Source organism: Lachnellula hyalina, assembly GCF_007821495.1.
Source record: "Lachnellula hyalina strain CBS 185.66 chromosome Unknown contig00059, whole genome shotgun sequence".
In the NCBI taxonomy this organism is placed as follows: domain Eukaryota; kingdom Fungi; phylum Ascomycota; class Leotiomycetes; order Helotiales; family Lachnaceae; genus Lachnellula; species Lachnellula hyalina.
Window position 1 is genome coordinate 52,182 of NW_022157173.1, and position 23,483 is coordinate 75,664.

Consider the following 23,483-nt stretch of genomic DNA (forward strand, 5'->3'; position numbering starts at 1 on the left):
GTCGGACTCGTTTGTATGCGGCACCCTACCCGTTGTCTTCGCGATAGAGGCATTCTTACCGCACTGGGCAAGTTGCTGCCGCGGCGCCAAGTGCCTCAGAATAAGACAGATATCATCGAATACTGGCGGAAGTGCTGCACCTCCAGCCAACGCTCTGTGTGACCGAGCCTGTCGTTGTATCTGTGTCCCTGGCAGGCGAAGCTTGGAGCTAGGTCTCCACCTCCCAGATTGATATCCATCTAACCTGTACTCGGTACTTTTATCGTGTCGTTTACTTTGCGTGAAAATGCACAACATCACTCAATTTGAGACCGCGGGTTCTAAGGCCAATACTGTCTCAAATGAAACGGCACTTGAAAGAGCAAGTCCCTGGGGCCTAGAGAATCGAGACAGCCCTATGTCGAGGGTTAGCGCGGCGATCACGAGAGAGGGGCGCATGCCAAGATCTTGTCAGCAATCAATCTCATACAGCACAGTACCTCTCTTCCACCATATCTTATCAAACTACGTACTCTCCAACACATCCGTCTTACCGCAGCTGCATCTAGCAAGTGGGCAACCCGTTACTGGTTCTGTACTTCTTTTTTCCAGTCATTTCCAGATCTTCAGGCGTCATGAAGTCTGAACCGTCAACAAGAACTTTTACTTACTTTGTTTGCCCAAGTCCCAAACACCCAACGTCTAATTAGCCAAGCAATAAACTTGGCGCCAAGGTGCAGCCGCTGTACAGTACTCAAAGATGCATATAATCGTACTATATTGTGAGTCAGTACGTGAAGATGACCAATTATTTGGAAACTGCAAGCGTTAATTCGGATATAGCTGGACTCAACACTATGAAGAGCATGTCATCCACCAGCAATCACGCTCAAGTTGATATCCGTATTTACTGCGATAATGACGACTGGGATTCATGCCAAGCTGGCACTACGAGCCTGATGAAGCTGTCTCAGAAGGACAAGAACAGGGGAGTACTGTTGAACTCCAAGAAGGGTTTCGCACAACAGCAGTACTAGGATCCAATCAATAACAAAGGCTGATCGAGAGATGAGCAAGATATAAAAGGGGTCAGCTTTCGCCTCGCCTATGGATAATAATCCGTTTCGCATACATTTATTTTCCTTTTATTCGCAATGAGTAGATTGGGAACGGATAGGTTTCGAAAGGCTATCAGAATGTTTGCTTCATAGACCTAGTAGCTCTTCTTTCGCCTGAATCGGCCTTTTCATTATTAAAGTCCCTTCAGCTAAGAGTCATCTTCTCCTGAACCTGAACATTAATTGCCCCAACATCAATCTTCGCTTTCCCTAAACGCACTTCCTCTATGTCTGGTACAGAAGAGTGCTTTTCTCCCTCGAAAATCGCGTCAATTTCCTCAAGCGTTTTGCCTTTTGTCTCGATCCAGAAGAAGGCCTTCAAATAGGATCAGCAAGGGAGGTATGGTGGAGCAGGGAAAGCTTACAATGAGGCCCACAATGACAATATCCCAGGATGCGTTGACCATGTACATCTTCCAGCCAATATTCGCCAAGCCAATTGGCATGATGAACACGAAGACAAGTCTACGGAACGTTAAATTCAGGGCAAACGCTTTCTAGGGGGCTAGAAGTGAGACTGAAAACATACGCTAAAGCATTTAAAGAAAACTGTGAGAATGCTAGTCCATTGGCACGGATCGAATAGTTCATCACCTCAGGTGGATACAGGAAGAGCAATGGTGTCCACGCAATGGAGTAAAACCCCTGGAAGAGGAACATCACCGCTACGTCGCCGTAAACAAGGCTTTGGGAAGCACCGTCCGGATTGTCGGCGTATTTCTTGGAGAGTCCTCCGATGATGAACAGACAGACGACAAGCAAACATTGAGAGAGGATGGCAGTAGGCTTGCGACCCCATTTTGCTAGCAAATGTGTGCCAGCAAGGCAACAACCCAAACACCAAACATTCAGTACAACGTTCTAAACTGTTAGTAGTCGCTCGCTCCGAAGCGTTGGTTTTGAAGTAACATACCGCTTTCAATTGATCGAGGCTGTCTGTTATACCTGCAGAATCAAGTTCTGCTCCGAGATAATAGGAAGCGATAATATTTCCCGCAATGCACGAGAAAGGACCAGCTGACATTCCAATGAGCAAGCGCTTCCTCGCCACAGGAGTCTTGATGATTTCTTTTGGACTCATAGTGCGGCCCTCTTGTTTTTCCCATTCAAGCGTATCGATAATCTCCTTGTAAACTGCAACAGAAACGGGATCAGATATATTACCATTCGAGTTAGTCTGCGCAACTACAACGCGAGCCTCTTCGAAATGGCCCTCGTGCACAAGCCAACGAGGGGATTCAGGGCTATTTGATTAGCTACTTTGAAAACAATAGATGGTAAGCATGTAAGAATAATGGGGCTTACATGAATGGTAGGATAAGGATGCAAATCACCGAGAAGATACCTTGGAAGAGTGAAGGCAGCCTCCAGGCCCAAGTCGATTGCCACTCGCCTGTACCAAGCGTGATGCCTGCCGCAATAAGAGCACCAACACTGCCATTATAATAAGTCTTTACCCCTTTCAAACTCTTACTTTTGAACTCACTAGTAGAAGTCATTGAGGAGACCAACACCCCAAGCTCGCCACCGGCTGGGAAAGGTCTCGGAAAGATACACCCCACCTGCAATACCCGACAAGGCAGTTCCGAAACCTAGAATGATACGGGCCACGACAAACATGGCTATATTCTGAGCAGCCGTCTGAAGCAGTACCCCAAGCAAAGTAATAAGAGATCCCCAGAAGATGGCCGGCCGACGACCAAGCCGATCTGATACGACGCCTGAGACCAGAGGACCAAGAATGCCACCGATAAACACAGATGCCGTGTTGAGTCCGGTCGTTGCAGCATTGAGGTTGAAATAGTCAGTGTATGAAGGCAAGATATTGAGTCCGTTCAACATTGATCCATCATATCCATTTGTCTAATAAAAGTTGGTTCGAGAATTGGCGAGGACTGGGTATAGTACTTACAGATGATTGGACAGCAGCACAGATCATGAGCAAGAAAGAGAGTATGATTGTTGACTCTGGAACCCATGCGGGCATCCATGTCCCTGTTTGGGCCTTTGTTAACATGTTAATCACTTTCTTCAAGTAGTGAAATATATCCAGAAAGACAAAACAGAACGTGGCAAGATCTACTAAATAAAAGTAGTGAGTGATTAGAAGACGACTCTTCACACTAACCTTTTGAGCTTACTGATAAGGGAAGTTATAAGATTATATATTGGAAGTGACACGATTATCTATCATGAACGTTGCATCCGCATGCAGATCGGTAAAGCTTGATAGATACCAAAGGTGGGGTTTACCCCCGTACCTTTCCCCAGTGAGGGGACGGGACGAACTGCTAGCGGTTCTAGCGGTTCTAGCAGTTCTAGGGGCGCCAGCCCCTCTTGAAGTCAAGATAAGCTCTATGCCAAGTACGGACATCGATTCACATAAATTCAAAATTAGCACCCGGAATCTGTTTGTAAGAGGTCTTGCATATTTTACTATGTCACGGCGGCCCATTATTGCAGTAGCAGGGCTAGCCTGCGAGACTTCAACATTTACCCCCTCCCGAACGCTGGCCCAGGCTTTCCATCCACTGAGAGGCGATGAGATATTTGATAAATATGCATTTATCCGCCCCGCCACCTTGTTGGGTAAAGCGGCACAATGGGAAGGTGCTTTGATAGGCCATGCAATGCCTGGTGGGGTGGTAAGACGAGCTTCATTTGAAGAACTTGCGGGCGAGATCATCGACCGACTTTCTAGAATTTGTGCGGCGGGTCCTCTTGAGTAAGTGATTGAGAGAGTGTGTTCTCTCATTGACCTCAGACTTCCAGTCAAAACCGTACAAGTTCTTTACTTGAGTGGAAAAGTGTGACTATTCATTCTAACAGATGAACATGCACTTTTGAAAAACCACGTTCAGCGAATGGAGGCTAACTTTCTATTTTTAAAGCGGGCTTTGGTATGATATACACGGCGCCATGGTTGTGGAAGGGCTTGATGATGTTGAAGCCGAGCTTCTCCATCGCATACGCAAAGTGATCGGACAAGACGTTCTTGTATCTGCGTCGATGGATCTCCACGGAAATGTGTCCAGAGAGCTTGCGCATCAAACAGATCTCATCACCTGCTACCGTACAGCGCCGCATGTCGATGTGCTTGAAACCAGAGAGCGAGCCTGTCGCAATCTCGTCGACCTCTTGACCAAATCTGACGCATTGGAAAACCGGCGGCCTATCAAAGCATGGGTCCCTGTGCCGGTGCTTCTTCCGGGAGAGCAGACCTCAACCCGTCTCGAGCCTGCAAAGCATATATATGATGCAGTTCCCCACGTTGAGGCTATAGAGGGCGTTACGGACGCTGCCATTTGGGTGGGATATGCCTGGGCTGATGAACCTCGTAATCGAGCCGCTGTGGTGGTCACTGGATGGGATAGGACTGCGGTATCTAAGGGTGCAGAGCGGCTGGCACAGATATTTTGGGATGCTCACCAAGACTTCAAATTCGTTGCACCGACTGGCTCTTTCTCAGAATGCCTCGATGCAGCGCTAGCATCTGGTGCAGAATCCCGCCCATATTTTATTTCCGACTCAGGCGATAACCCAACAGCAGGAGGCTCTGGTGATGTCTCATGGGGCCTAACACAACTGCTCGCTCGTCCGGAATTCAAAGAAGCGTCTGGCCCCACCGTTATCTACGCAAGTGTTCCTGGTCGAGACGCCATACACGCTGCCATGGAAGCGGGCGTTGGAGCCACAGTGACAGTTACGGCTGGGGCTGAAGTTGACCATATACACTCTGGCCCGCTTACTATGACGGGGCGAGTTCACTCAATCAGGAGCGGTGATAAATATGCCATCGTTGAAGTTGTGTTGCAAATTGGCAGCGTATTTGCAATTCTCACGCAGAATCCAAAGCCATACCATCATGAGCACGACTTCACAGATCTCAACTTGAAGCCCCGCTCCGCGGATATCGTGATTGTCAAAATTGGCTACTTGGAGCCGGAGCTCTATGATATGGCAAAAGGGTGGATGCTCGGTCTGACTCCTGGAGGGGTAGACCAGGATATCGAGAGACTTGGACACCATAGAATCCGTCATCCTATGTTTCCCTTCGACCGGGACTTTCAGTCTCCGCCTGATCTTAGCGGACGAATCATTTCATCGTCTAATATGGAGCTCACTGGGCCAGATGAGTAATGAGAAATGAAGATTCAAGTGTGTAAATTATATGTATCTGTTCATGGTCTCTTTGAATAAGCGCTGTGGAAACCCCGAAATGAGATGATAATATATACAAAAGGAACGCCAATTAATATTCCCTCTCGCCAAAAACAGTCCATACAGATATAAACAGCCAAGCCAACATGACTTTTTATCTTAAATGATAACGTCAGATCGATCAATATATAGCCCATTCCAACATAAATACATGCCAGTCGAGACGGACCTATTACTCCACGGGTATTTCCATAAATTCAAGCATCTCCACCAATGTAGGATTAACCAAGACGCAGCGACGCTCTTCCTTTGTTGAACTTTCAACAAACTTCTGGTCACCTGCTACTCCATTTACATGACTCCGATCCACAGCCGAAAGAAAAACTCTGGCCATGCTATTCCCCCTAAAAGTATCGACAAGCTGTTGCATCTTATCCCGAAGCATCTTGTCCTTGACTAGATGATACCGTTCGAAGGAGTCCAAGATGACAAGAAATGGATCAGTGATCAGCTCTACCAAATCGCCTACTATCAACAAACTTGCCCTAATAACTTTCAAATTCTGCTGACCCAGGACAGAAAGTCGGGCTTTGACAAGAGGACTATCACGTTCTCGGCCAATCCTCGACTTGGTTAACGCAGGGAGCTTTTCCATAAGCTGGTGTACTAGGGATGAAATAATTTTGGCCATGATTCGTCTCGGCGTCTCGACGTCGTCTAGCCATGCTTCCCCTTTGAGTATCGAGTAGCCGATAGTCTGGACCTTCGAGTATTTGCCGGCTGCCATAAGTCCAGCGGCAACTGAGAGGCATTTCCTCGTACTGGGTGCTTCCTTGATCCATCCAATCCTAGGATCTGTCGACTTCAGCCATGCCCCGAGACTTTCAACTGCGGCGTTGATTATGGAACAGACTTCCTGCTGGCCATGTGTAAACTCAAGCCCGGAGCATGAGTTTTTCGAAACCAGCATCTTGTAGCAGTCCAATATCGTAGCAACTAGGAGCGACGGAGGTGGTGTTACGGTCCGTGGAGGAGGGATAGGCGAATAGGCTGGTGGTTGTGGACTAGTTGCTCGACTCTGACTCTGACTTTGTATCGCAGCTTGCATTGTCATCAGCGCCTTGGCTATAAGCGGGTTCTGCTCTTGCATTATAGACAATATATGCCCGACATCTGCATGAAGCGGCTGGATGCTTTTGTCCACGTGCACTTGGACGCCGGAAAAACCTGCCTCCAGTTGCGATGGGATCTTGGTTTGCACACTTGCGTATATCTCGCTAGCAAACATCAGTTGTAGTTCATTCAGATGCGGTTCTGGGAAATCAATCGAAAGCAGACTTACAATTGTATAAGCCGATCTATCGCCCGCATATTACTTTCAATACTACACCTCAACTCCTTAGCTTTCGTCGAAGTAACAGCCGCCCATTCTAACTTCCCCGCAACCGCCCTAAACCGCCGCGTCGAACCTTTGCCAAGATTCAACCCATACTTCTTCTCTATCATATCCAAGAAATCCTCCACTCTCGTTCTCAATATATCAACCTGTTCTTTCAGCTGAACCGCACCTTCCAGTATAGCTTGTCAAGCGTGCATTTCAGGTTGCCTAGGAATAGCGTGATATCTCTGTATTCGCTGGATGCGCCGAAAGTGTCGTCGAGGGCTTTGCATATCTTCACGATGACTGATATTGCTGTCGCAATATCGCCAGCAGACCAGCCGAATGACATTACTTTCTGGTCCAGGTGAGTGAGTTGAAGTTACGAAAGTTGAGAGATATTCCTAGCAGATGAGACTCGGAAGAGGGTGAAATAATATAGGCTTTACCAGCAAAGGCGGCTGTGCGTGCATGACGCATCTGCAGGCATTCATAGCCGCTCATAGCCACAACACGTGATTTGCTTGATCAGGCAGCTACCCAAGGTATAGGTAGTTAGTTGTCTTGCCGATGCATGCAGGTTTGCAAAGATCATTAGGAGAGCTGTAGAGTTTATTAAAATCCCACCTCAGATGTAAGGTCTTCCTTTATATGTCTATTCAGTTGGCCATTTAGTACTTCGGCTAGATTTCAATCTCAATGCATTTGTCTGTATGTAATTTTCTCTCTTCCAATTCCATATGAGACTATTGATAGGGTATATGGCTAAATAACTTTGAAGGTGTGTTAATCAATGAAATGTATGAAAGCCTCGTAATATTCCTCCTCGTCTGAATATCCTTAGTCAGTATCTGAGTCAAGAATTGCATCCCTCCTGTCCCCAACTTCATAAGCCCGCTCGTCCTCCCCCAAATCCCGTATACTATCAATATATTGGATAAACTCATCACGCCGAACCACCACATTCTCAAAGTGCTCGCTCAGCACTTCGATCACATCGTCATCGTCATCGTCACCGCCTTCGCTGTTCTTCTTTGTCTCGTGATCATACCGAGCGAGTGTGAGAGCAAGACTAAAGGCTTCGGAAAAGTTAGCAACTGCTTTTAGGATGGCTCTGCTCAGCTGCTGGAACAAACCAAAGGAATCTTTGACGTACCATTTCTAATCTCTCTTCCACTCCACTTCATCTTCCGCACTGTCTTATCGGTACTGAGGAATCTTTGCGCTTTGAGCGCTATTCTGATTTCTGAGTTTTCCTTCTTGACCTTTTCTAAGAATATCTCCCATAGATGTCCAGATCTTGCCTTGCTAAAGTTTGGGAAGTGGATGGCGCTGTGGATACGACTACGGAACGCGTCGTCTATGGCGCCAGGACGGTTAGTTGTCTGTAAGAAATGTGTCAGAAATCCTCAATCAAGTCTTTAACTTTGGCATGTAGACCTACTAGAAAAAGAAGGCCACCGTAGTATTCCATGCTGCGAAGGAACACTGAAGTTTGTCAGTCATAGTAATCCGACAAACCTATATATCTGTCCAGACTTACGGGAAACTAAGCTGTTTCGACTGGCTTCAGAACTTTTACGTTTCTCGAGAAACACATCGGCCTCGTCAATCAGAAGAACTGCACCCCAATGCGTGGCGACCTCGAACCATTTTGTCATTTGTGCTTCTAGCCTTTCTTCTTGCAGACCTAGATCAGCGACTGTGAGTGACAAAAGAGGCCTACTGGCGTATTGAGCAATTGCCTCTAGAGTTCGTGTCAGAATCGTGCATCGTATCAAGAGGCACATTACAAGCTTACCGACAGTATAAGTCTTTCCGGTTCCAGGAGGGCCTTGCTACAGATTAGCGCAAGCCTTAGTAACCTAATCAACTGGTACTTGCCATGAAAGAGGAATATTTGGCCCTCCCCTTTTCCTTTGATGAAATCCACATGTGATTGTGACTAGGTAGTTTTCGTGGACAGTGCTTTGAGATACGCAACATCTGTCTTCTCGAGAATCAAATTCTCTATTGCACCTTCGCCTTTTGGGGGATACTTGATAGTCTGAAGTTTACTTGCGTCGAATGCCATCCATAACTTAGTCTTGAGAGAAAACCCGCGAATGTCTGCAGCAAGTAGCAGTAGCTGATGCTTCGTCAGTTCCTGTCTCTTCGCTGGCTCTATGTCATTGTAATTTTCCCAAAGAGGCCCTCCACCAAAAGGCTCAGGCTCTCCCTGTTGGCACCCTTGCTCTTCGTTTTCAGCGTCAGTATCTTCATCGTCCTCCGGAATGTGCTTTGATGCTTTCCGCCCATAATAATCGAATTCATCTTGGCGAGCAGGCCGTGCTTCTTATATGACGCCGGATCAAGTACAACATCCCCTTCATACTATATCAATATACGTTAGATGCCAGCAGTTAAATCAGAGATGGGGACGGCAGCTACATCAAAGATCCATTTTGAAGGTTCCTGCCATGGTTGTGTTTTCTCTAGCTTGGCGACTGCAATCCCGTTGTAATTTAAGTGCATCGGAAGAGTCTTGTGCAAATTGTAAACCATTTCCCCTCGTTTTTCCAATTCTTGCCGCCTTCCAGTGCCATATAGTTTGTCGTAAATCTCGCAAGGAACTATACTCAGAGCACTTATTTCTCGCTCACCAAAAAACTTGTCGATGTGGAATCTCCGGCCCCGGCGAAAAAGTCTCTTGTCGTCAAATATCAAGGACCAAACCTTGATATGCCACTTATCAACTTTTGGTCCCTGTGGCCTGGGGAAATAGAATTGGGGTCTTTAACTCTCTTTCTCTTTTCTCTCTTCCACAGACATGACCACGAAAACTCTCCACTTGAGACCGACCTTGATGTATACATCTGTCCCCGGTTTGAATAGAAACCAGAGCATCGAATACGTAATCATCGGTATAGCCAACTGTTGTTTTGCTGCTCCAGCCTCTACTTCTTTGGCATAGATTGGGCGAAGATAACTCAGCAGAACGCCAAGAACATGGGCCTTCTCTTTGTCTCTAATTTAACTGCTTCGTCGATCAATCCCGACAGACCATCTGTTTCGTACGCGATTTTGGCATCATTTAGCTCTGAAATGAAGTGCATGAGCATTGGATGCGGATATGCGATTAGTATCGTGTCACCGTTCAGATTCTGACTAGGGTAGTACTGCACAATTCTGCGCAGCTCGTTCGCCAGGTGTTTGGAATGGATGTGCAGGGTCGAATTTTGAACGGAATCTGGTATAAAGTCCCCATCCACTCCAAATTTGGCGCTAGATTTTCGACTCTTCAACGTGTACGGCCTATATTTATCACTTTCTCGAGAACCTTCTTTTCCGTTCTTGCCTATCACGGTGAACACCACTTCGAGCAGGGATGTTGGTTTCACCTGGTGGAGGTCATGGAAATATATCCAAATATAAAAAGTGCCACGTAGCAGATTCGAATGTCACGAGTGTTGCTGCGCTCTAACATTTGTAGGTTTGGGGGTTGTTGAAGCATGGGTACATGGTACCTCATGGTTCGAGACATGGCTTAACGATGGGCTGCGGATAATGAAAAACATAACATAAACCTGTAGAGTAGGTTAACGCGTGGAGGATGGAACCACTTGGACGAAAAGTGTTCATGAACTGTCAGAAGATACATTAATATATTTTCGAACTTCTCATTTGCGCCTGGGTATATCCCTTTTTGTGACCAACGCCGTGAACATCCAAATCAGTTCAAACATATACGCCAATAACCGCCTATCTACGCACATGCTACAACCACCAAAACCACATGAGCATCCGAGAAACCTACGCGGTCTCAAGGGACTCAGAAGTTGCGCCCCTATCGGCACTCTTCTTCGCCGGCGAGTCCAGATCCTCGAATTCCTTCCTCGCAATATAGCAGTTCTCCATCGCGGCGTTAAATCTTTCCTCCCCAGGTGGAAGCACAACGCCCAAGTATGTATTTGTAGTAAATTTGACAATGAACATGCAGAAATTTGGCATCTTCAGTTCAAAAACGCTAAACTGTTCCGCGCTCTTAGGCGTACCTGTATATCTGCTTGTGCTCTGCTTGAAATTCTTGATGATGTTCGAAAGGCGCTCGTTTCGATCGTAGGTGGGGTTTTGTGCGGGGTTGTCTTTGTCGCCCGTGAATATTTCTTTGGAGCACCAGCTAGAGACGACGAGGAAGGAGGAACGCTCGAATAGGAGGACTTCTTCTGCCATTATCATCTTTCCTAAGCTACCCAGGTGTTTCTCAATTTGATCAAGGTTCGGGACTAGATCGTGGATTATTTCCGCCCAGGCTTTGTAGAGGGATTGATCCCAAATCGAGGTTGCAAACGGAGTCGGGTCGAAGGTAGCGGACTTGGATCGGACGATGGAGACACGGTGATTGTACAAATCTTCTCTCTGCACTGGGGGGATAAGATCCATCTTATGTATCAGGAGGTATACGCTGGCTGTAGGGGAGAATTGGGCGAGGGCTTGAACGATAGAGCGGTAAGTAAGGAGATCTCGGTCGAAATCGCGCGATTCGATATCGAAGACATAAATAAGGACCCCGACATTCGAAAAGACATGCTGCCGTTGTTGATTTAGGTAGTTTTCCATGAAGGCATCTTGTCTTTAGACGTGTTAGCTTCGCAAGTAGACATTGGCAGATCCGCGAGAAGGCTGCTTCGGAGCTCCAAGCTGCGCAGATTGAGAGTAACGAGAAGGCTGTACTGACCCACCGCAGTCCCATAAATTGAGCGTCAGGTTGCCCAGAAACTTGACATGGCTCAGATCAACATCAATTGTAGCTCCTAACCGTCTGGTGTCCTTTGCGACGTAGTTGCTGAAGATAATGCTGCGCATGGAGCTCTTGCCGGAGCCTGATTTGCCCATTAACAGGACCTTTTTCTTCTTCTGCTTGCGGGGCTCGGAAGCTGGTGAGGCTACCGGCTCATCTTGAATGGAGAGGTTGTTCAAGTTATCCATGTTGGGGGTGATGGTGCTGTTGGTGGGCGCTGTTCAGAGTTCGAGGCAAACGGGAGCTTTAGCTGAAGCTGAGAAAAAGGCGGGGGAAAATCGGGTTAGGGCGGCATTGACATATCCTTAAAGCGCCAACGGAGACCTGCCACGCCCATGGCTTAGGTCTGGCCATGCTTGAATTCTTTCACCTCGCAAATAGCTATATATATTTTAATGTCTTTTATTTCTTTTACTTCGTAATAGTCGGAATCAATCGATATCAGCGTGTGGTTGGCTTACGTACAAACACAGACATTCCATCCACTTGGCTTGATCATTCATTTTCATTATACCAACGGCAGATATTAAACCGTCCTTGAGCTTGTCTTGTCCATGAAGCTTTGGCAATTCGATTTAATGACTTCGAAAGTGCAAAATTATAAGAGTTGCTGTATACACGTCGCTTGCAAAGCTGTATCTCCTTATTCGAACTTTTATGGGCCTAGTAGAAGCTTTATTCAGTGTCTATCAGTTCGCAACAAGATGTTGCTCGAAATATCGCTGTGAAAAGAGCGTTGTCGTTTCAGGAGTAATATAGTGGAAAGGATAGTGGTGCGCAGATACTTACAAACAGTCTTCCCACTAATGACGACAAGCTAGCATATAATCTTCTGCTTTCAAACTCGACATAATCACGAAGAGTCTGTCTAGACAACACAGCAAGCAGCCAGCAATCCACGCAAGTACAGTATCTACTATGTAGGAGGCATATATTCCCGATGTAGTTATCCAATGTACTGCACGCTGTGATACATGTTGGAGATGAAATGATGATGGGATGGAGCTTGGCCTGGATCAAGAGGACGGGAGGGGCACCTGTTCAAAGTTTTCTTCTGACGGAAATACAAGTTGTTCTGCTACCTGTGCAAAATGCAGAGCACTACTCATGCCAGCCCGAATAGTTCGAAGAGACCTTTGGCTAAGCAATAACAAATCTTAATTGTCTTTCTATACAATAAGGATCTATTTGTCTATCTACATGCCATTCTGCGCTTTAAACTTATCCCAACTCTCATTCAGTGTCGCGAAGATAAGCGCAGCAAGCATCTGCGTTTCCATGGTGGAATTTTGTGGAAGCTATCACATCTCATTAGCACCTATCCTATCTTACGCCCGCCAGTCGTACAAGGAGAATACATACCTTATCTGGATGACACTTCCCAATGGCCTTCATGTAATTAATTTTCACCTTGTTGTTTTGCACCAGCTCATGCATACCCACCTTCTTCCACGCACTACCCTCCCACATCACATTATCCAGACTCCCGAGTAACGCACGCAGATTATCCCTCTTGCCATCTCGCCACATGGAGATCTTGGCTTCGACTTGATCGGCGAGTGCGAATTTCTCGTCGTCGGCTTTTTCGGCGTCGATATTCGCTTTGCGGAGACGGTCAACGGCTGCGCTATTGGTGTTGGTGTTGAGATCTTGCATGGCGGATTTGGCCGGAGGACGAGGTTGTGGTTTTGGAGTCGCGGGTTTAGGGGGTTTGGGAGCGAGGGCTTTCTCGCATCTTGTACGGCCTTGAATAGCTGTACTGCCACCTACGCCATTTTCCACGCATAACTTCCACACCTCGCCCGCATCCCTCCACTTTTCCATCTGCTCTAGGGCCTCTGCTTTCCTCATGAGCGCTTTCCCGAAAAACTCTCTCATTTCTTTTTTCTCGCTGCCTATATCAATGACCTCGGAGTGGCCTTGCGCGGGGCCGATGAGCGCGAGTGCTGTATCAGCATCTGAGACGGCGGATTTCGGGATGCCGGTTTTGAGGGAGGTGAGTGCCCGGTTGCAGAGGAGGATTATGGTTATGGGGTGCGAAGTGGGAAGGGACATTAGGGAGGCACTGTAGGATTGGTGGGCCGAAGCGTAGTCACCACGTTTGAAGTGCGTGGTGCCTGCTTGGCGGTGCTCGTGGGACTTTGCTAGTGCGGTGGGAGATACGGATGGGATGTTGCGGGGTGGTGCTTTTGGGCGCGTTTGAATTGGAGTAGATGGTTTGAAAGGGATAGGTGTTGTGCGTGGTATTGGCCTAGATGGAGCTTGTCTCGACTGTAATGAGGGACCGGATGAGAACAGCAGGTCGGGCTCAGGCGTTGGTTGTGATGGTTGTGGGGTGGTTTTCTTCCGCCGTGCAGGACTGACATAGGCCTGGGCAGATTGCTCTTCTACAGCTTGTTTGTTAATTCGTGAACGTGGATCAGGAGAAGCCGTCTGTTGCCATCTAGGTGTCGCCACTACTCTCTCTGGAGGCCTTGAGGGAAGAGCAGGAGAGTGATCACGTGATGAACTGGAGCTCGAGGGCGGGAAGCGAGGTTCAGGGGCTTTTGCTTTCCTTGGCGGTAGACGAGAACCAGATTCCAGCATAAGAGCCTCATCTGTAGCTGTAGCATCAACAGGGGCCGGTTTCTCACGTCGAGGTCGTCCCTCTGCTGTTGCTTTCCGCTCTTCTTGTTCTCTCTCAGCTGCCTCACGCATCCATTTTGGTTGGCTAGGATCTCCATCTTGCTGAAAGTCGGCAACTGCTTTCTGTACCTTTTTCTGCGATGTCTTCCATAGAGAATTTGCAGTCTTAAATAAATTGCTGCCAACAGCAGCGGCGGTTTTAGAAAGATCCATTTCGCTGTTTGGTGATGGATTATCCTCTCTTCTCGGTTGTGAACGATCGCGCCCCTCTTCGCGCATCCACGTTGGATTATTATCTCGCCTAGGTCTATCTCGAGATACGTCTCCATTTGATGGCCCGTTGTTCCTACTTGGATCTCTGCTCACTTGTTTTTGTTTGGCCTGACGATGGGCATCATTCAAAATCCACCCCACCGCAGCTTGGATATCAAGACCAGATCCACTTTCTGTCAAAGCTCGCCGCGATTGCTCTGCTGAGAACCCCATATCAACGAGCTCTGCTACAGCCTTATCCCAGGGATCATCAGATTCAACTTGCGGTTCCGGCTCGGCTGCAACTTCTTTCATCGCGGGACTGGGCCGCCTCACTTCCTCTACAGGTTTCCCTAAATCGCCTAGAAAATCATCGTCGTCTGTTGTTGCTATCGGGGGAGGCTTGGGAGGTTTCATTTGCCCTAATCCGAATGGGTCATCATCATCTCCGAATGTATCACCCCCCAGAGAACCAGAAGGCTGCTCCCAAGCCTGCGGTTGACTCAAATCAACCGTGTTGCGCCCAAAACCAGGTGTATTCGTTCCGCTACTAGGTATAGAGGGAGGTGGGTAGAAGCTCGCATTGTCGACTTTCGTATCCGCGTTGAAGGCAGCAAATAGATCATCGTCTGCGCTATTCGCAAAATTACTCCCACTTTTGGCTAGGGGTGCAGGTCGAGCAAAGTTCGTTGGTAAGGGAATGGTCGCTGGAGTGGCGCTCTGCGACGTTATTGATGGTGTTGAAGTTGTACTCCTCTTTCCCAAACCATCCCAAGCTTGCGAGCTGCCAAATTGTGCTTCATATTGTCTCTTTTTCTCCTCATCTTGCTTCCTCTTGTCTGCCAGCAGTTTCGCCTGTTGTTCTTGTAGCGATAAGGTGTTTGATTTGGAGGAGCCAAATGATACGAGATTGGAGAAGCTGTCTTGAGTCACAGATTTAGGAGCCACAAATGCAGACGATTTAGGGGCACCCGAAGCTGGGTTTGGAAGGGGAGTAGTTCGTCCAGATAGCTGGGGTGGTGGTGTAGGCCGCAAGGTGGGATAATAGTTTCCCGTGCCTGGAGGTGCTTTGGTGGTATTTGAACTGGAGCTGGCAGACCACTCCAGACCGTTTAAATCATCCATCGTAAAAGGGCAGGTATAATCGATTTGAACATTTGGTTATCGAGGAATGTGTCATAAAGTCATTGGGCGTCGTGGGGGTTTGGATTGTAGGATTCCTTGAACTCGTGTGCTTGCTCCTCGACGTTGTGCTGGCCAATATATTTTGACGCGGTCCTCCCGATTCGGCTGCCGTATTCTGCCATATTTTGTAGTTTTGGCGCGCGGCTCTCCCTCCAACACGCGGTCTTAGCGATTCCTTCCCCTTTTCACGTGTCAACTCTCATGTTACTATCTACCGTACGTCTTTCGCATGATGCGATAGGTTGGAGAGGCATATGTACCCCTTCGAAGTATGCACTAACTGGTAAAGTCTTAGAGGATCTTATATCAACTGCCGTTGAATAATATTGCGTGCCTTGGAGAACCTAGAGTGGCAGGCGAGCAAATGGATCTGCCGGTATGGATGTGTCCATGATATTAGTTGATATGGAAGCAAACCAATGCGTTATTTGCCATCATGCAATATAGCCACCGCATACAGGAGCTGGCGCTGGGTAGGTATTCCTCCTAAGCTTCCTAGCTACCCAGCTTCCTCTGCCTCCTTTCTAACTTAAAAGAGGATGTTCAATTTCTAGATTTCCATCATATCCACCAGCCTCAGTAGAGTATGAGTACTTTGTACCTACTTTGTAACTTATATGACTCGGACGCCGGGCGTGGGCTTGCTTGATATGGCTTGAAGCTGGATGCTCGCATGGCTGGCTGATCTTCCAGCCCAATATACATGGTCGGTGTCGGTATGGGGACCGTGAAGAGAGGCATAGTAACTAGTGAAGATCAGAGAAGGGATAGATTGCCGCCTCGTTCAATACAGTAGCAATACTAGTACCGGCAGAACAAATAGCGCACCTTGCTCCTTCCCGGTCCTTGGCATTTTGCCTCTTCCTTCTGCAAGTTTTGATGCCGAGTGCTTACAGCTCTTCTTTCACCTACTTCACCCATATACTCTCGATAGCAGAGTTGCAACCAGCCTACTCCTTTACCATTAATTCCGCGAACTCCGCAAGGCCCCCAATCCCAACCTAGGGCATACGGCAGACTTGGCCGGCGCCGCGTTCGCCTCACCCAGTAAACAGAAGGTCCTCTACCCATGATCGGCAAGGATTGTGCGTGGAGTGATTCTGTACCTGCATATCGGGTTTGCCCGTTGGACTCCGTGCAGCCAAACCTTGTTCAATAGTACAATGATACTCGAAACTTCGTAACAATGGGGACATGGCATCGCATCCATCGCCGTCTGTCTACTGTAAAAGCACTGCAGCTGCTGATCCCTAGACCATTCCAGTCAGACGTCTGTTGAGAGGTGGGACTTGAAATTTATATTCTGATATTCCACAGTTTCGGGCGGGGCCGCGGAAGACAGTCTTTTGGACCCGAAGCTGTCGAGGGGTGATTGTGATAGGTGATAGGGGAGCGTGCGCAGGGGAACCGGACTTCGATTGCCAGGCGATTAACTTCCCGGGTGGTCAAAGGTCAAAGGAGCTACCGTACCGTCGTACCCTGGCCCTGGTTCTGGAAGCAATCCCTGAAGATGTCAAGTAAGTCGGGTCCCAAGTTTGGGTCCAGCATCCAAACAAATGTCCATGCCATGCATGGGATTGGGATGGGGTCCCACTGTCCCAGACCCATTGCCAGTCCGAGACCCAGTACCTTGTACCGTAGTGGTTTGTTGGAGTGAACGGTATCCGGGGGTTAGGGGGTGGTGCATCAGTTCATCGCAAGGTTGAAGGTTGAAGGTTGAAGGTTGAAGGTTCCAAGCAGCTGGCCGTCCAACCAATGCAACCAAAGAGGCAGCCAGCCAGCCGCAATCACTGGAGAAAGTGGAGTGAAATAATTACTCAGGTGGCAGGTAGCAGGGAGGGTTTTGGAGAGCTAGAGCTCCACCGGGTGCACTTACCCTCTAGCCTAAGATCATAACTACCTACCGTAGGCAAAGAACCTTGGCAATTAATTATATTACTTACTTAAGACCACCAGGACCTTACCGGCGCATTCACAACCTTTGTCTATAGCTAGGTCCCTCTGATTGAATTCTGTACCTACTTGTACCTACTTGTACCTACTTGTACCTCTACCTCCTCTACCTACTTACCTCCTACCTCCTACCTCCTTCTAACTCTTCACGACTAGTTACAACATTGCCGCGCTAGAACCTGTAGATACAACTGAACACAGCATATAGATATTCTGCACCAGCCATCACCCCTCTTGTCTACCGGTAGCTACAGCATCTTGACAGCACATCCGACTTGATGGGACCGTTGATCTCCTTGCTCTGAGACGTTGCCATAAGCCCCGTCGCTCCCTATTCTACGAGCCAACAGTGCAGTGCAGCTAATCAACATTCTGCGCCAATCGTCAATCGCCTGCCAGCCAGCCAATACAATAACTTCGCCCACCACGACAGCAACAGCAAGATCCACAACACAACATGGGTATCTTCTCACGCAAAGACAAGTCCAACTCTGTAGCATCTGGCAGCACCCGCCAGGCCTCCAGCGTAGGCGACATTAAATCCCAATCTTCACAAAGCTCCCTCAAATCCCCCATCACGCCCGCATACTCCACCAGAATGTCCTTCCCCAAGATTGCCCTGCCGAAGGCTCCTGATGCACATGTCGACCCCGCGGGATATCTACGAAGCATTGGCGCGGTGCGAGAGAGATGCTCGGTTATGCTGGAGAAGGCGCAGAAGAATAACTTGAATCATTTTGACGTGGATATGAGCATGTTCGATGCCACAACAAAATTCGTCGTTTCAATTATCAAGGTAAATAAATATTTACTCCTCATTTCGCGACATCCATCGATTGAGCAGTTTTAACATGGGGTCCCCAACAACAGCGCGACTTTGCACCCGATTATGCGAGCATCCCTCCACATGGCCGATGGCAACATTTCAATGTCGGTGGCCGAGACCGTATCGCAGAGCTCTTGAAGACCTGGCCGAAGAACGTCGATCAATCCGAGCGATGCCGCAGACTGCTTGACCTCTTCCTCGTCTCCGTCCTACTCGATGCAGGCGCTGGCACATCGTGGTCGTACAAGAGCGTTGAGAATGGCAAGGTTTACAAGCGAAGTGAAGGCCTGGCCATTGCGAGCTTGGAAATGTTCAAGAGTGGCGCCTTCAGCAGCGACAAGAGCCAGCCCCATCAAGTGGACAGCGAGGGATTGCAGACTTTGACAGTGGGGGTAATGAGAGGTGGATTACAAGTTTCCGATTCAAACCCAATTGCTGGATTAGATGGTCGAACAGACCTTCTCATCAAGCTCTCCGAGGCATTGAAGAACCATACTTATTTCGGAGCTGATGGTAGACCTGGAAACATGCTAGGTACGCCTATTTTTTGCTCTCAACTTCCGAATTGTCACTAACGCGGCATTCAGACTATCTCATCTCTCACCCCACAACCCAAGCCTCCTCCGTCCCCATCATTGTCCTCCCAACCCTCTGGTCGGTCCTCATGGATGGCCTCGCACCAATATGGCCCTCCTCCCGGACAGCAATCGATGGTACTCCTCTCGGCGATGCTTGGCCGCTTTCCTCCATGCCCACATCTCCAACATCGCAGCCCTGGGAGACAATCGTGCCATTCCACAAGCTCACTCAATGGCTCTGCTACTCCCTGATGCAACCCATGTCAAAGCTCATGAATATCCACTTCGCAGGTGCCGAGCTCATGACCGGCCTCCCAGAGTACAGAAACGGCGGACTATTCATCGATACTGGTGTCTTGAATCTAAAGCCCAAGGAAGAGAAGCGGGGGATTCAGCAATTCAGAGCAAACAATGCAAAAGAGGGGACAGTTGATATGGAAGTTGTACCCATGTTCTCTCCAGATGATGATGTGATTATTGAGTGGCGGGCTGTTACTGTGGGCTTTTTGGACTTGTTACTCGAGAAGGTGAATGAAAAGCTGGGCTTGCAGGATGTCAATCAGTTGAGCTTGCCGCAGATGTTAGAGGCTGGCAGTTGGAAGGTAAGCAATCCTCTCCTAGCAATTTCCGCAAATGAATATTGACATGTGACAAATAGGGAGGCAGAGAAATGGCCGAAATATCGAGACCAAATACGCAGTGCCCGCCAATCGCCATCCTGTCCGATGGCACGGTCTTCTAAACAAACCTTCTTTCGCACGTATAGAATATGACGAAGGATAGTGGCACGATATAATGAGCTTTGTTAGAGTGGAGGAAAAAAGATTTTGTACTTTGTGCCACTTATGTTGGGCTGGGGTCTCCTCACAAAGCCAACAATTGCAGAATTTGGAGGATAAATGGGAAAAACCAGTAGATACCCTGTCGATGAGAAGAATTAAATGAACATGCTACCCTAGCCTAGTTGGCATTTCTTCTTGGCATTAATAATTTCTATGGTCGATAAAATGTCTTACTAGTGTGGTGTTTACTTCACGCTCAAGGATTATACAACCCACCTTCAGCCGTGGGGCTAGTATTGTTGATCGAACTAATTTGGCTCACGAATCGCCGATTTATCATAAAATGGAGCTACTAGCTGTATCACATAATAAACCGTTTTGGGTCTAGTCCTTCTCCTTTCCTTTCTCATCAATAGTAATGAACAAAGGGAAGTATTCTTTCACGACATGATGACCTTGTCTGTTATACCAGGCTTCAAGTGAATATATTGAATTTGACTGGTAAGTATTATAGGAGAGTAGTTCTATTTCGCTGTTCAGCTCAGGCTCTTGTTGCTATGCTCTGCTTCTGGATATGGTTTCTTAGTCTTCATATCTGTATTGCCTAGTTTTTGTTGTAGATTTTCTTTGTTATACCAAAGCTCTTGATGCATCCGGCGAGTATAGCATGGTTCGTATTATACAAAGCGTTCTTTGACGCCGAATTTACTCAACCGTGAAAAGACTCTATGGAAAGTTTCCTGTTTTTGGGAAGTCAAAAATTACAAACCAATAGTGCAAGCGATATATATGAATTCCCAAATAAGATTATACTAATCGGTCAAAACATGTTGGATCCTGCCGAAGATCCCACCAAGAGGCTAGAAACCAATCCAGAGACGGTGGAGGGTGAGATTAAAAATCTCAATGGCGGCCCCCCACATTCAGAACCAGGTCGGTCAGCCTGGTTCAAAACAACAGCCCCGATTTCACTACGCCATGCGCGCCCCGGTGCATTTCAAGCAGGGCTTAGAGCCTCGGATAGTGACATGCTAGCAGTACATGAGGAAATCCGCAAGCAAATCGTCAAGTCTGGCGTTTTACTCGTCTTCCTTGACGGACCTCAAGGAAAAGCACCGTACAGGATAGCGCAGGAGCAGATTGTGAAGGCGCTGCAGTCGGTTCCGTATACACATGAAACGAATATCAGCCCGGTGCCGGAAAAATGGTTGCGTCAATGGGCACGAGTATGGATTCAAGATGCGTGGTCGAAATCCAAAGATTTACGCCAGAAGCCAGTGGTAGCTAAAGGTCTTCCCAATACGCTTTCGGGCATGACTTTTCACCTCAACGTGTTGAATCCTGATGGTGCTCCTGCAATTGACAATATTATTGCAGAAGCTGAGATTGTTGCAACACGCTGTGTGCCCCCAAACCTCGATATATTGGCTACGAGGAATTATCTCCTCGCCCTGTTCCTCAAGGAATTCGAGATCGAGTTCCACAACAAAGATAACCTAATTTCTAACCTACCCATTTTCCAGGACAAGTCATTTAACGGTAAGCACGGCACGCTATCCTTCAAAACAACCTACCAAACCGTCAAAGAAATCACGCGTCAGCCTACTTTCGAAGCCGCACTAACACAGCTCTTTGGCACCCGTCAAAGCAGTACCCTTACCTTTTACTTCGCGCTTGAATCACCAAGCCAGGAAAAAGCGCGTGTGGGGCGAGAATTGGCAACTCGACGATCGAAAGAAGCCCAGCTGAGAAGAGAAGGCAAAAAGCCTCTCCCGTCGCCCCCGCTTCAGACCGTTAGACCCTCCGTCGACAATAGCATCCCCGAAGAAAAGAATAGAGGTCATATATCTCTCACCGATCCCACGAGAGTCTTCTCGGCCATTCGTTCCCCCAGGACCGAGGAACCCAGAAATAGCAAGTTGAATTCGCCGGGAGACCTTGATCCTGATGTTCATCTTAGAAACTCGAAGTGGAGCTCGAGCACGCAGAAGAGCAGTAGTCAGGGTTCGGGTATCAAGGCGAGGATGTCGAAGGTGGTGGGGAAGACCAGGGAGACGCTTGCGTCTAGACTTGGTGGGGGTAGGTGGAGTCTCGAGCATCCGTCGAGTCCAAATTTCAATGCCAAGAACAAGGTGGTGAAGACCAAGAAAGAGAGGGAGATGGAGAAGCTTTCGAGTAAGTTGATTCTTGTTGTGTGTTCCCATCCCGTTTGAGAAAGCTACCTTTCCAAGATGGTGCAATGGAAATGCTAATCACGGAATAGTGGGTAAACCAACAGCATGGCAAACAAACCCGTACAGGGGAAGTACATTGCCTGTAGCACCCGAGGAAACGAAAGTCAAGAGACTCGACGCACTTATCGCTACTAAATACACGGTTGATGAAACTAGATCTTTCGTCCGCGGTATTAGAGATGAAGAAGTAACAGAGCCCGAGGTGACGCAGAAATTGGAGCAAGAGCAGACCCTTTCGGAGTTGAGTCTTGCGAAGGAGGAAGCTGAGATTGGGCCGCTTGACGAGGATGTAGATGATATGCCGCAGGAAGAGGATTTTTTGGTTGCTGAGTATGTTCCCACTTACTCCTGAGCCCCTTTGTGATTTATTAATTGCTGACTGGTGTTGATTGGAAAAGACTCCATCGTCTTCAGGACTCGGATGAATTAATGCAACTCCGTGATCCCACAGAACCAGAAGGGAACACCCTCCGCTGGAACGCCTGCTGTGAGCTCTTCCAACTCGATCCGAACACCATCGGCCCCAATGAACTTATCCCTATCGCCGGTCTCAAAAATAAAGTCTACCAATACCAAGCATTCGGCGTATACTGGCAAATGATCCAAAGCCGCGAAATCGGCGGCGGGTTCGTGGCTGATGAGATGGGACTGGGGAAAACGCTGTCATTCCTGTCTTATATCGTCGTAGAGCGCCAATTAGCGTGGCTATGGAGCGACATTGCACGCTCTAGAAAGGATGCCGATGGAAGGCATTTTTCGGAGTACTTACAAGATGACGAGCATAATATTTGTCCCAGCATACGATCTCGGCGCGGCTGGATTGCGTGTCCTTGTGTCGCGAGTAGTATTACTGCAAACATGAAGCCGAAGCCTGGCATCAGACTTGCTGTCGTCCCGCCTGGTTTAGTGCTGCAATGGCGTGAGCAGTGGAATGAGCATGTTGATGTTACGGAAGATAAACTTCAGATGCGTCTCGCTGTCGCTCATCCTCCGGCCTTTACACAAGATGGACGCTTCGACATTGTGGATGCGCGGCATGCGAAAAACATTGCTGAAATCAAAGCTCGCCCGAAATTTCCCTGGAAGAGCATCTCTGGGCTAGAACAAGCCCCTGGACCACCGTTAAGTGGACCCGATGTGCCGAACTTTGGATCAGAGAGAATGCTTCTGCTTACGACGGCGCACCAGTATAAGAACTGGGTGAAAAAGGCATTCGATTATGATGGTGTTAAGCATCAGCTGGAAAAGAGTGGCAGTGGTATGGTCGAGTTTTATAAAGGAAAACGACATGGGATTGTGGTGGGTATTGCCATGAGTGATGAGTGTCATGAGGACTTCCAGAAAAACAAAGGACGGGCTGCCGTGCTCGCTGAATTGGAGGGTCAGGATGCCCGGCCCTTTCTCTGGGGATATTCCGGGACTCCTCTCCCAGACACGCCACGGGGTCTGGAGAGCGTGGTATGGGCACTCGAACACCACCGCGAACAAACAATCCCTCATGCACACCATGGTCTCCAACGCATATCCTCCTGGGACCGCCATGATAAATACCAGTCGACTCCCGGTCTGCGCTACAAAGAACTCGACGTCGTCTGCACCGACTTTGAGCGCTACGTGAAGCGGAACGTGGGC

The 23,483-nt window shown here is 48.2% G+C and overlaps 4 protein-coding genes and 1 pseudogene across 4 annotated transcripts; 2 read left to right on the forward strand and 3 right to left on the reverse strand.

Annotated features, from left to right (window-relative positions):
• Positions 1-1,242: 1,242 nt before the first annotated feature.
• Positions 1,243-3,114, reverse strand: LAC12_1 (Lactose permease; the record flags this gene model as incomplete). The annotated part of the gene is made up of 7 exons (XM_031149797.1): positions 1,243-1,413; positions 1,463-1,562; positions 1,627-1,958; positions 2,011-2,341; positions 2,403-2,531; positions 2,584-2,960; positions 3,010-3,114. The coding sequence occupies 7 exons, from the start codon at positions 3,112-3,114 to the stop codon at positions 1,243-1,245; spliced, it is 1,545 nt and encodes a 514-aa protein (XP_031005688.1).
• Positions 3,115-3,535: 421 nt separating this feature from the next.
• On the forward strand, positions 3,536-5,237 carry mlrC (Similar to mlrC: Microcystinase C (Fragment)(Sphingomonas sp.)(db_xref=InterPro:IPR010799,IPR015995,PFAM:PF07171,PF07364); annotated as a pseudogene).
• A 5,191-nt stretch (positions 5,238-10,428) lies between these two features.
• On the reverse strand, positions 10,429-11,604 carry gtr1 (GTP-binding protein gtr1; the record flags this gene model as incomplete). The annotated part of the gene is made up of 2 exons (XM_031149798.1): positions 10,429-11,248; positions 11,354-11,604. The coding sequence occupies 2 exons, from the start codon at positions 11,602-11,604 to the stop codon at positions 10,429-10,431; spliced, it is 1,071 nt and encodes a 356-aa protein (XP_031005689.1).
• A 1,008-nt stretch (positions 11,605-12,612) lies between these two features.
• On the reverse strand, positions 12,613-15,418 carry ucp7 (UBA domain-containing protein; the record flags this gene model as incomplete). Its single annotated transcript, XM_031149799.1, has 2 exons — positions 12,613-12,714; positions 12,779-15,418. 2 exons carry the CDS (start codon positions 15,416-15,418, stop codon positions 12,613-12,615), a joined length of 2,742 nt encoding a protein of 913 aa, XP_031005690.1.
• A 2,470-nt stretch (positions 15,419-17,888) lies between these two features.
• URC4 (Uracil catabolism protein) lies at positions 17,889-19,577 on the forward strand (the record flags this gene model as incomplete). The annotated part of the gene is made up of 4 exons (XM_031149800.1): positions 17,889-18,227; positions 18,302-18,791; positions 18,845-19,437; positions 19,494-19,577. 4 exons carry the CDS (start codon positions 17,889-17,891, stop codon positions 19,575-19,577), a joined length of 1,506 nt encoding a protein of 501 aa, XP_031005691.1.
• Between the last annotated feature and the right edge of the window lie 3,906 nt (positions 19,578-23,483).